General features: G+C 37.1%; 1 protein-coding gene across 1 annotated transcript in view; it reads left to right on the top strand.

Moving 5' to 3' along the window:
• Window positions 1-4,789, top strand: part of LOC125241111 (protein obstructor-E-like) — a 93,907-nt gene extending 89,118 nt beyond the window's left edge. Inside the window, exons 5-6 of the mRNA XM_048149437.1 lie at window positions 1,548-1,762; window positions 3,860-4,789. Of these exons, the coding sequence (XP_048005394.1) occupies window positions 1,548-1,762; window positions 3,860-3,925 (281 nt within the window). The 3' untranslated portion in view covers window positions 3,926-4,789. The remainder of the gene's footprint in view (window positions 1-1,547; window positions 1,763-3,859) is intronic.
• Window positions 4,790-13,624: the final 8,835 nt, after the last annotated feature.

Below are 13,624 nucleotides of genomic sequence, written 5' to 3'. Positions count from 1 at the left end.
CCTGCCTGATGACATGATGACATTGAGTTAAAATATGTACGGAAATTTACTTTAGACTTTTGTGGATAAAATGAAACTTCCTCGTCAATTTATAAAAAATCAGGGAGTGGTAAAAATGTTTTATTTCGTGTAATTCTACCTAAAAAGTTTGACTGAGCCCTTCATATTAACGCGGAGTTTATAGCAGACAGTCTGTGACCTGAATATTCAACTATTCACTCTCGAATCTACCACCGACTATGATACTTGTAATATTCTGAGCAAAGTTGTCGCCAGGCAAAGTTGGCAGCGAGCAAACTTGCAACACGCTTAGCTGCTTCGAAGAACGCAGATGCTGATTTAGTGCATTATTTTGATGCGTGAAAATTATATTGCAATTGTATTACTTAATTGTTTGTTGCAACACAATTGCCAGCAATACACATAACGTTGCCGCGTTTTCTCCATAGTTGGTGTGTATTGAAAAACGCGGCAATGGTGCTATCAGCTGCAAAAGTGCATGGCGAATTTATCAATGAATTCATTCGTAATTTCTCCATGCAATTTTGCAGCTCAATGTACATAATATGTACATATTCACATATGTAAATTGCTGGCAATTGTGTTGCCCGTGTAACAGTACCGTTAGTCCATGCTAGCGTAACTTCTAAGGATCTTCTAAGGTTCTAAGCATATGATATTAAGTTGCGAAGACGTTAGCGAATATATCAATGTAAAACTCGTGATAAGGAGAAGAAATTAATTAGGTACTTGATTAGATTGAGATTATATTTCTGCTGCAGAATGTAGATACTCGTACGAGTATGGTGTATGATTTCTTAACAATTAATTGAAGTTAATTACGCTTTAGAATATCTTGGTAATATTGATACCCACGTTATTTATATTTTAGGTGCTCATGAGTTAAACCGTCACCAAATTAAGATACTGCTGTAAAGATTCTGGACCAGACAGACCCACATAAATGTACTTAAGAGGGCTTTCATGTGAAAAATAGTGAAATCGCAACCGAGCGCTTAATCATACCATGTGTGGTATCAAATTAAAGGACTTTGCGAGTAGTTTACAAATATATAACATATCATAGGATTCTATCTACTTGCTCTAACAAAATATGAGAAAATGTCCAGAAGTGGTAATATTTGTGACGGTGAAGGCTCGTTTTCAAAAAAATGCCAAAAATATATAAAACAAATTTATAATTACTAAGACGTAAGAGCAATTTTAGTAAACGTTGCAGATTAATTTAGTATGAAAATAACTTCGATGTGATGTAGATTTTCAAAGAAGGTAATTTTAGGTAATTTTTCCTAAACATGCATCAGAGAAAAAATCATAATTAATTTAGTGAGTTAGTTTTCAAAAATCCAGTCTGATAAGAATTAAGATAACAAGATGTTCTAATTGAAACTTGAATTAAATATATCTATTTGATAACGGAACGTGTAGTGTTTCACCGACTAAAACTATCAATTTTACATTATTTTGACGTTTTTCTTGAAAGCACCCTTAAGACACCAAATTAAAACCTATCTGTTCTCTTCCAGCTCTTTGCAATGAAGACCCCAACGGCAACGTACCCCTCGGCAAATCCTGCAACCGCTACTGGCAATGCCAAGGGGGCTACCCGCGTCTGCAGCGCTGCCCGGCCATGCTTGTGTTCGACCGCCGTTCACTGCGCTGTGTAGTACCCCCTACTGAGGAGTGTGATGTTCCTACCACCACCCCGTCACCCCCAGAGGATGAACCTAGAGAGAGACAGGTAAGCTGAGTAGCAATATCAAGGGGGCAATGCCCCAATGAAACTAGATTAAAATGCGCCGAGAGAAATAAGTATGCGGGTTTTAGCTACTGGCAATGCCAAGGGGGCTACCCGCGTCTGCAAATACAGGTATTAATTGAGGAGCGATGCCACATAGTGCCTGTATACCCTTTGCGTGTAGCGCTCTTCTAGAGAGTGTTACATACCATCACTGTATCACCACCTGAAGATACCTAAGCCTAGAGAGACACGTAAGCTGAGCAAATAGCAAAATATTATTCAATGTGTTTGTATCCGATCCCTTTGTTGAGTGCTGCCTTCTAAAAAATCATACGATAATACCACTCCATGACCATGTTGTTTAGTTGAACTAGATATACCTCTTATGTGCAAGTTTAGGTAGATAAGTATCAGTAGGTATCAGAAATTTCATTATTAATCAAATATTAGATTTAGTTTGTAGGTATGAATCATAACTCATTTTAGCCCGCCTTTTTTGTTCTCGGATTTGGAAAAAATCTAGTACCAATTTCGTGAAGGGTGTTTAGTTCATTTGAAGTTTTATCATGTTTATACTTTTCCATTCAAAATTGGGTGGCATATGGCACCGCTAGATTAATTAATGGAATTAGAGGGTGAAATTAGATAATTTCTGAGACTCGTCAGAGACTCGTTTGACCATCTGTTACACAAGAGCGCATAGCACTTTTCTCCATTATGAAATAGAATGACGTGTCTTCACAAAAATCCCAGACGACTTCGTTTTCATTCAAGCTTTATACGTAAAAGAAACTTAAGGTATTATAGATAATAACAGTTACAGATCCGTTTCATTCCACTAATGAATTGTTCGTGACAAGAATGACCTTTTCACTAGCTGTGAGTTTCTACCGTGGGTTAATGACTTTTTAGAATAGAATAAAATAGAATAGAATATTTTTATTCGAAAGCACACAGATAATAAACAATTTTATACTGACATAGAATAGTAATAAAGTGCCACGAAATGGCCTCACCTCAGCATATTGCTGGCGACTTCCAGCGCTGGTCTTCCGGTGAGACCATTAGGTGAGAAAAGATTTAATTTAAAAGTGGGAGATTACTGCCTTGGATCAGACTTGGAGTGTGTCAAGCACTGGTAGTTTTACTTTAATTGTCCATGGACACTAACCTGACCACAAAATTAAAATTAGACCGATTTTTATGAAACATGGCTAAGAACACTCCCGACTAATTCGGCTTTCAAACAAAAACAAAACTAAATCTAAATCGGTTCATCCGTTCGGGAGCTACGATGCCACAGACAGGCACACACACAGACAGACAAATAGACAAGACTGACCGACATATCATACTTATAACTCTCCGACGTTTTTTCGTCGGGGATTAAAAATGAACAATGTTTTCAAACATTTATTTTCGAGCCAAAATTTAAACACATTTTCCGATTTCTAAAAGTTTAATAACTCATGGTAGTGGGTATAGAGATGCGTTCATCTGACAAAGTTATCGATGCCGTTGGACTATGAACACCATTAACGATTTGATGAGTAATTTGTATAAGGCTATATTTTAGCAACGGTATTTGTAAGTTTGTTGTGTTTTGTTAATGACCAAGCAGCTTAATATAGACAATGGAGAGAAAGTGAAACTTTAAGCGATACCATTTAAAGAGAGATTAATCTTAACGCGCAATTTACACTTAGTATAAGTATTTTCACAATTTAATGGGTTACTTTTTACATATATATTCAGAGAATTGATCGTGCATTGAAATTAAACTTTTATCCATACGAAATAATTCGCTCCGCAATGTAATGCAAACACACGTTAAACGCTCGTTGCCAGTTACTTTTAAGAGCTTGTAACTTAAAAAATTCCTTAATTCATGATACCACTAATGAATTCTATATCTGGTTTAATTTATCCCCCGTAAAATATGTACACAATGTATGATATATTCCTCAATCATCGTTGATTATAACCAGCCGAATTTCTGTACAGAAAATCCTGAGGTACCTTTGACTCAATAAATGCACCTTCCTTGTTTTTATGAATGAATGATTAAATACAATAGGTAAATCTTTTCCTTTACAGAACCAGCGACCGAACAACGAGTACCAGGAGCAAGCGCAGCAACGCCCCAACAGGCCCAGGAACTGAAGCTAGGGACTGACACAAAGTACGAGAAGACAAATAAACTAGAACAGTTCAAACTGTCACCGCTAGATGGTGCTATTATCAATTTTAACTAAAATTACGGTTAGGAACGATATTCTTTCAATATTTTTGGATAGGATAGGTTGGATCAAACCGGCTATTAGGTACCGAATTTAGCGTTAGTACCTACATTTTTTGTATGGGTTTATGGACTAGTTCCTCATTTGAACAGTGGTAAAATTCGCTTTAAAAATTTTTAGAAAAAAAGAAGAAGTTACGTTTGTAAACGACACTGGTGTCGTGCTTAGAGAATGATCGCTTGCTGTGTTCTACTAACGCGATCACTCGTTATCCACATATTTTATATTTTTATATTTATTGTTCATAATGAATATTTTTGAACTGTGACAAATCTAAAACCTGAATACTGGTTTTTTGTCTTCTTGTATTTTCTTAGATTATAAGATCTCCCTTCTCTGTTCTTTACCATTGTATTCGGTCAGTGTGAATTTTCCCACCATAAAACTGAAATTTTAGTCGCTAAGTGTGTTTGGAAGGTTTTGGTTTGTCATTTTTATTATTTCTCAACATCACAATATCAATCAACATGAAATAGAGATTTTGATAAGAAATTTATTTCATTAAAAATATCCATTAAGAATATATTATTTTAGTCCTAACAAGGATAATTTATATAGGATTTAAATTCCTCATACTATGAATCGTACCCCGATTTTTCAGCGCCACCTATTAATACTATCATAACTACACTGATGATGCCTACAAATTTATTTTTTTCAAAATGTGAATTGACGAGATTTCATAATATTATATAAAAAAAAAAAAATTGGAGACACCTTACACAGATCAACTTAGCCCCAAACTAAGCAACGATATACATACTTAAATAGATAAATACAATACTTATATACATAGAAAACATCCATGACTCAGGAACAAATATCTGTGCACATCACACAAATAAATGCCCTTACCGGGATTCGAACCCAGGACCGCGGCTCAGCAGGCAGGGTCACTACCGACTGAGCCAGGCCGGTCGTCAAAGAAGCATGTCATTTGTCCTTATAAATATTTGGGGAAAATATGATTTTGCCCACTTCCAGGCTGCAAAATAGCGCCATCTAGTTTTAAGCCTAAAAGGCCCATACATTTCAGGGGTACGCTTTTTTCTTTTTTGTATGGGCATTGTCTGTCCTGTATTATATCGTGCTTGGTCTTAATAATGTTTCTTACTATTAAGCGAATTTTAAGGCATAAAAAAATTTAACAATTCAAGACTAAACCTTAATAAAAACAGCTTATTTTATGTAAGATATTCGCAACGCAAGTTTGGTAAAGTTACAAATATTAGCCTAAATTTAAAATAAAATTTCCGTTGTATCACACAAATGTTTAAAATGGTAAAAATGACATATCCTTGCCAAGTTTTTTTTAAGTAAAATCATGTAGTCGGTAAACATTGTTAATTCATTCCATTACGATAAATACTCATGTCACCAGATTCACTAGAATCCTTTCACTTTAGTCATAGGTATTTGTTAGTCTATTCTGTTCTAAATATAAATAAAAATATTATTAAGATAACTAATGTGTAATTTATTTTTAACGATTAACTGCAATGAATGAAATTGGGCGCTACTTTGTTACGTAAATTGAAAAGTAACCTAAATTCACTATCTACTATAATATAATGCCTTCTAAGTGCCTATAATAGTACGGACACACCACAGACAATGGCGATCAAATATATGAAAGAGGCGCGTTCCTATGCACACAGTTTAAGCTCGTGTAGATGAACGCCTACCTTGCTTGTATGAGTGAGATATGACAGGTTGGCAGGTCGCGTTATTAACAGGCGGTAACTGTGAGGTAACCGTGAGCGAGTGGGCGGTACTTTCAGCGGGGAACGGGAGTGGCCGTACTGTACGATAGTACTCTTTATTATACTGATGTGGTAAGGAACTGTCGTTTCTATTCCTGGGTACGTAGCCGAATGGCACAAACGCTCACGAAACGCTCACGAAACGAAACGCTCGTAGATCTCTATCTTTATCGCTCTTGCGTATTGGCGCGACAGAGCCAGACTATTTTTCGCGGGGTTTCGTTTTCGTTTCGCGTTGTAGAAATGCCATTCGGCTACGGCACCAGGGTGGCTAGCCGAATGGCACAATCGCTCACGAAACGCTCACGAAACGAAGCGCTAGTAGATATCTATCTCTATCGCGCTTGCGTATTGGCGCGACAGAGCCAGCGGCGTATCGCTTTCGTTTGGCGTCGGAGAAATGCCATTCGGCTACGGGGCCTGGTTCGCTGCGCGCTGTATAGCGAAATATCATCATGAAAGTACATGGGCCATTTTTATTCAAAGTTGTCCACCCCACTTTTTTTTTGGATTTGGAAATTTCAATGTGGTTTCCACTCAGAATCGCGAGCTCTTTCAATTATAATAGGAGAAAAAAAGTGTCCCAAGGTTTTTTTCCATTCCGTTGCTATTTTTTCATACATTTTGTATGGTGGTAACGGAATGGAAGGTTCGAAAAAATGTATGGAAATCTTGAGACATTTTTTTTTCTCCTATCAGGATCGAAAGAGCACGCGATTCTGAGTATTAATCGCGTAAACGTCTCGTTCCAGTTAGTACAGGAAGCTGACACGGGCCGGGCAGCTAGAAAATGTTTGTAGGAAATATCGATGTTACTAAAATACTTGACATGAAGAAGGAAGTAGAAAGATAAGTTAGAAAAGCAGAGATATAAATGTTAGAGATATTTATACTATTTTATGGGCTTAATGTTGTTACTGTTGGTTATCCTGCAATTGACTTTTCTTTTTTACACATTTATATTCAACTTGCCTTGTTAGTATGTTAGTTTGGGCAGGGGCGGCTCACTCCGCGATTCTATCGCCGCGCTACAAGTACATGTCAGCGGCCGCGAGTTCGCGGCCCATTCGTTGGCGACGACCTTCGCGCGGCGCAATAAAATTCAATGTTGGTTGCTCGCGTGCGGTCCGTTTGTTAATGTAGGTAAGAATTTAGAATGGCGGCATTTTGTGAACATCAAAGGAGTGAGCCTTCTGTACTTGTACTATTATATATTCTGTGGTTTGGGTCAGAACGTAGTAACCAAATTTGACCCAATTCCCGGTTTCCGATCCGATGATCTTCCGATCTGAGCTGATCTGATGATGGAGCAGAAAGGTGGTCATAGGAACTCTGTTATGAAACGTCGTATCCCTATCGAGTAAGAGGTTTTTAGAAACGTCTCGGAGAGCACTAGATGACTGTTGAAGAAAGGTACAGCCGGCTATAAAAGCTTGTGTCATAAATTAAATTTTTGCAAAAAAAAACTCATGTATTTGAAAGTGAAATTATAGTTTTTATTATACCTACGTTATTATACGTTTTTACATTATCCGATCCGATTTAGGATGTCGGACGGATTTCAAAGGCAAAAATCAAAGATGGCGGCTTAAATGTATGGTACGAGTATATCGGCCCTACATTCGATATCGGATCGGATAATGCGAAAACGCACTAAGATAATCGGATGTCGGACGGATTTCAAAGGCGAAAATCAAAGATGGCGGCTTAAATGTATGGAATATTGGTCCTACATCCGATATCGGATCGGATAATGTGAAAACGCACTAAGGCCTATTAGGTTCATTGAATAAACAACCTGTACATTCTTGTCTGAATATAACGTACTAAATTGTAGGTTTTTCTGTAAATTGTCATGAAAATAACAAATATAATGAATAAATAGAGATATCAGCATCTTAAGAAAATCCAAGCGAAAATTTTAGAGAAAACCCGTTAACTAACTAATATTATATAAAATTGATAAAGTAAAAGCAGAATGGTTCTATTGCACAACGAAAATAGTTCGCCCGATGAAGAAAACAAGTTCTCCCGGGAAATCGGAGAACTCTCGGCCGTGACGTAAACACCGATGGCGTGGAAAATTCTAAAGCTAACTAAGAGGTTGCATGATGAATTGATGAGAGGGTTGTGTGTGTTCAGTGGAAAGGTTGAGAGCAGCTAGCAAACATGTATGAAGTAGCAATGCACCGAAGAGAATTTTCAAAACTTACGAATGTTAAACATGTAAAATTGTCGAAGATCGCTCGACATGTTTCGCTGCGTAAAGAGGAGCATTTTCATCAGCATCGCGCGTGCTCAATGTGAGTTACCCGATTTTACATCCATACTAATATTATAAATGGGAAAGTGTGTGTGTCTGTTTGTTTGTCCGTCTTTCACGGCAAAACGAAGCGACGAATTGACGTGATTTTTCAAGTGGAGATAGTAGAAGGGATGGAGAGTGACATAGGCTACTTGTCTTTTTGTCTCTTTCTAACCCCATAATTCCCTAGAATTGGGGGGTTGGAAGTTTGTATGGAGAATTCCGCAGTTTTCGAATTTAACGCGAGCGAAGCCGCGGGCAAAAGCTAGTGTTTAATATGCCCAGATTAATATAACGGTAGTTTTATTATTAAAAAAACCGGCCAAGTGCGAGTCGGACTCGCCCACCGAGGGTCCCGTACAAACTTTCTTTCAAACTACCTAGTTAAAATAATCTCATGTTTTCATATAACTCTAATGACTTGACTAGAAGACAAAAGTATAGGTACTAATGAGCATTATTGTGTATAGCGCCATCTCTTCGTGAATTCGCTAACTAATTTGCGCGACCTGTATACTATGTTGGTTTTTCAGGGATAATTCTTTATAATGTTAACCGATTTAAACAGTTTTTACTTTATTGGAAAGAAGACGGTTTACGTAACATCTCGTATTAATTTGAAGTACGATATACATTCGCAAGGGTGGATAACTTGAAAGTAAAAATATGAAAAGTTTTTTGTGAATTAAAAAAAAAGTTTCCAAGATACAAACACGATTATATTTTTCCTGTAATATTTAGCATAAAACCAATGTTTCCTAAAATTTTAATAATTTTTAGTTGGTAAACTTCGGAGATAAGGGGGGGGGGGGGGGGGGGGACGGTATTTTTTTTACATTTTCCTTCAAAATTCTTTTTTTTCCACAACAAAAAAATTATAAAAAATAGTTTATTTACGTTCAATTTGCGCTCTTTCTAACGATATCCCACTTGATCTAGTAACTTGAAATTTACAGTTTGCCCCCCATTCATTTTGGCCATTTTCTACAATTAAAATTCATAAATTAAAAAAAATTATACTTTCTATTTGTAGAGGTTTACAATGTTCATAACTATTCCAAATTTCAAGTTGATAGCATTAGTAGTTCTCGAGATATTTAGGAATGTGACAGACGGACAGACAGACGGACAGAGTCGCACCATAAGGGTTCCTGTTTGTACCTTTTTGGTACGGAACCCTAATTATGAATGTTCTCGTGACGATTGCCAAGCTTTTAGGCTTTTAGGCTATGACATTTGATGATTTAATAATAAACGACAGTGTTGTAACTCAAACATAATAAAAAATAAATAAATATTGGGGACACCTTACACAGATCAACTTAGCCTCAAACTAAGCAACGCTTGTACTATGGGTGCTAAGCGACGATATTTATACTTAAATAGATAAATACATACTTATATACATAGAAAACATCCATGACTCAGGAACAAATATCTGTGCTCATAACACAAATTAAATGCCCTTACCGGGATTCGAACCCAGGACCGCGGCTTAGCAGGCAGGGTCACTACCGACTCAGCCAGACCGGTCGTCGAATATGAAGCGATCATTAACCGTTGAGAACATTGCGTAATACCAAGTAATACATACGGATGTAGTACGAAAGGATATGGCTTCGTATTGTTATTGAAACGTACGAAATTGTCATGCTATTTCAGTCAGTCTCAGTACAAGATGTACTGACGTTGACTGAATGCTATTTCAGTTTCGGGAAAATAGGAAGGAAAACCTTTTAGAATAGAATAGAATAGAAAGAATAGAAAAGTTTTATTCGTAAACACACACAGACAATAAACAATATTTATGAATGACATAGGAGAATAAAGTGCCACGAAACGGCCTCACCTCAGCATATTGCTGGCGACTTCCAGCGCTGGTCTTCCGGTGAGACCATTAAGTGAGAAAAATCACGGAAGGCAACAGACAAAACTAAAGAAACACAAGGCATAAAGAACAAAATACGAACGTTTAACGAAACATACAGCATACAAAAGTTATAAATAAAACATTGACAATAATAATAATAGATGTGGCAATCGAACCTGCAATAGTCCGGTCGGACACAGGGTGGTTTGACATTAAGCGTTCGCATGTTACTAGCGCCAACGGTCGCTACACAAACTAAATGACAAATGACAGATACAGAACGAAATTTACAGTGTGAAGAAATAAATATTAATTACAAAATAGCACCATACAAGATTAATAAATTGTCTATATTATCATGGACGGCACGACAAGCTTTGCTGACATGACTTTTCGTACTACATCTAGACAGACATAGAATGGCTTTATTTAATATCACAATGTTTCAATGTTAAAATTAAATCTGTACATCCTCTTAAAGAAAATGTTCTCAATCGCAACTTGCCGGAGATTTTTCTCAGGAAAATTTATATGTCGTCTCCAATTTCATTATTTCAAATCACATTGATTTAATTTTTCGTTTTCCTTAATACCCACATGGATGTTAAAAATATGTAATGCCGTATCATGGATAGAATAAACAGCTGGCAACACAATAGGCTAGTTTCTATACTTAAAATAAAATGTTTTATGCAGTGCACGAAATTTAGCACAATATAATTAGAAGGAAGATTGGCCTGTGTGGTGACGGGTTAAGAATTTCACCACCCACTTTCTACCCGTGGGTGTCGTAGAAGGCGACTATGGGATATGGGTTAAATTGTGGCGTAGGCGAGAGGCTGGCAACCTGTCACTGCAATGTCACAGTTTCGTTTTCTTTCAACCCCTTATTTGCCAAGAGTGGCACTGAAGCTTTAGTAGTTTCATGTGTTCTGCCTACCCCTTTATGGGATACAGGCGTGATTGTATGTATAATTAGAAGAAAAATATGGACAGTAAATAGTTATTTTTAAACATAATGTCTATTTAATAAGTCAAAGAGAAATATTATATAAAGTAAATGAATTGACCGTCACGTCACTCCTCAGTGTTTCATAGTAATTACATATTAGCAAATCGTTTTAACAGTTCTTAAAAACAAGCTGATTTGAATAGTAGGAAAGTAGCCTATTTGTACAATACTAGCTTTTGCCCGCGGCTTCGCTCGCGTTAGAAAGAGACAAAAAGTAGCCTATGTCACTTTCCATCCCTTCAACTATATCCACTTAAAAACCACGTCAATTCGTCGCTCCGTTTTGCCGTGAAGGACGGACAAACAAACAGACACACACACTATTAATAGTTATTTGTTATACAAGGGTGCAAAGTTGTATTTTAACGCCGAGTGTGGAATTGAAAAACGAGCAAGTGAAAGGATTCTATAGTTGAACCACGAGCGAAGCGAGTGGTTCGAGAATAGAATCCTGAACTTGCGAGTTTTTTAACACACGAGAAGTAAAATACATTTGCACCCGAGTGTAACACAAAACTTTTCCCCTCACTATAGCGAGGAAACTACAACGCAAAAAATGCGTTTATCACTGCTTCCAGTAGTTCCACAGGTGGTAAATCATCTTTATTACTAGATTCACCTACTTTTATAAATTTTAAAGCAGTTAATTTGACTTTATTCAAGGTCAAATTACTTTACCCACTAGTGGATAAAATGCGTTTTTACCCGCTGGTATTAAAGGACAAAACACGTGTTTCCGAGCTAGTGAGGGGAAAACAAATTATGTTTATATTCGTTTATAATACGTTTTAATATTCGTCACAATATTAAGTATGGATTATAACGTAAAATGCGCGTCGTCCTTCAAGGCCTGTAACTGGGTCAGGTCAGGGCCCGTGTCCTGCCGTGCACTTTGGGCTGCCTACCCGGAGCCACCTGAATTATAATAATATTGTTTTGTTGTTATACATTTGTATGCAGGCTTAGGGGGATAGTTATAATATCGGTTACACACATACATACATACAATCACGCCTGTTTCCCATATAGGGGTAGGCAGAGCACATGAAACTGCTAAAGTTACAGTGCCACTCTTGGCAAATAAGGGGTTGAAAGAAAACGAAACTGACATTGCAGTGACAGGTTGCCACAGTCGCCTTCTACGACACCCACGGGAAGAAAGGGGGTGGTGAAATTCTTAATCCGTCACCACACGGATAATATCGGTTATTTGGGTAGAAAATATACCACGAGGAAACTCTTCTACGTATTTTTAAAGTAATGTTTCTGCATTAATTCTTAGAACAAATTAATTTATCCTCATAGAAAATAATTTAATTTGTATTTTTTAGTAGACACACTACTATTTTAACTATAAACTGAAATAAATGTCATATACAAAGAAAAAGTGACCAAGGCCTCCAAGTGTTCAAAGCTGGATACGAACCAGCGTCCTCCGTTATCGTGACGGATGCCTTGACTGAATGACTTGAATGCCTGACTCGATTCTATCAGTGGGCCTTGCCGTTTTTTCTTTCGTGTATGATATCTATTACAGCGAGTTCAAAATGCTTGCGCCCGTTTTTGTTTCTCTGTTCCTTCTCGCTCCCATATCACTCCATCTTTGAACTGTAACAACTTATTAAACATGGCTGCCAGACGTACCTTACATTTTGCGTCACTGCTTTTTGGAATAATTCGCGATAAACAACCATCTTACTTATTCGAAAAACTCAAGTTCTCAGAGGCTAATATACGAGGTGCTCTAAGACTTATTGGTACGCAACACAGTACGGCCGCTTTTCGTGGGAGCTTCCGATATGCTGCCACGAAATGTTGGAACAATTTACCGCCACCAATCAGAAACTGTAAATCCATTACCTCTTTCAAGCACAATCTTAAACAGCATCTACTTGAATCTCAACTAAATGATTAACACTAAGCGGCCACATTTGCATTTATTTACATTGACATTTATAAATAATATGTTCTGTTAGTAGGTTAACACACACACAAACATTTTCTCTAACATAGTTTCTGTATAAGTGATCATACGTTATGTTTAGTTATAAGACCTAGTTATTAATTTTCTGGGTGCCCTGAAAACCAGTGCCGCGTCTATAAGACACGGTATTCGCTGAGTGGCATCCTATTTGGTGTACTAGTTATTAAGTATTATGTACTTGTTTTTATTATGTATCTGTATGCCAAATAAATATTTTCTATTCTATTCTATTCTATATCTATTTCAATTTATAATTTATATATAGTAGTGTGACTACTTGAAAAAAGAACAAATCAAAAAATATTCAATAAAATAATTTGATTTGTTCCCTAGATGTAAGCATGTAGTTTGTTCTTATAAAAACAAAACACACAAAAACATTTGGGGAAAATATGATTTTGGCCACTTCTAGGCTGCGAAACAGCGCCATCTATTAGTTTTAAGCCTAAAAGGCCCATACATTTCAGGGGTACGCTTTTTTGTATGGGCTTTGTCTGTCCCTGTATTATCTCGTCCTTGCTTTAAAGTTCGAGGAGTGAAAATTCCGTTCAGAAAAATGTTAGTGTCCTGAGTCGACGCTGCATAAGGTGGACGCACGCTCGCCCGCTCCGCTGCACGCCCCGCCGAA

The sequence above is a fragment of the Leguminivora glycinivorella genome, chromosome Z (genome assembly GCF_023078275.1).
Source record: "Leguminivora glycinivorella isolate SPB_JAAS2020 chromosome Z, LegGlyc_1.1, whole genome shotgun sequence".
Classification (NCBI taxonomy): domain Eukaryota; kingdom Metazoa; phylum Arthropoda; class Insecta; order Lepidoptera; family Tortricidae; genus Leguminivora; species Leguminivora glycinivorella.
The sequence above is the reverse complement of the archived record's forward strand: the minus strand, read 5'-3'. Positions and strand labels throughout refer to the sequence as shown.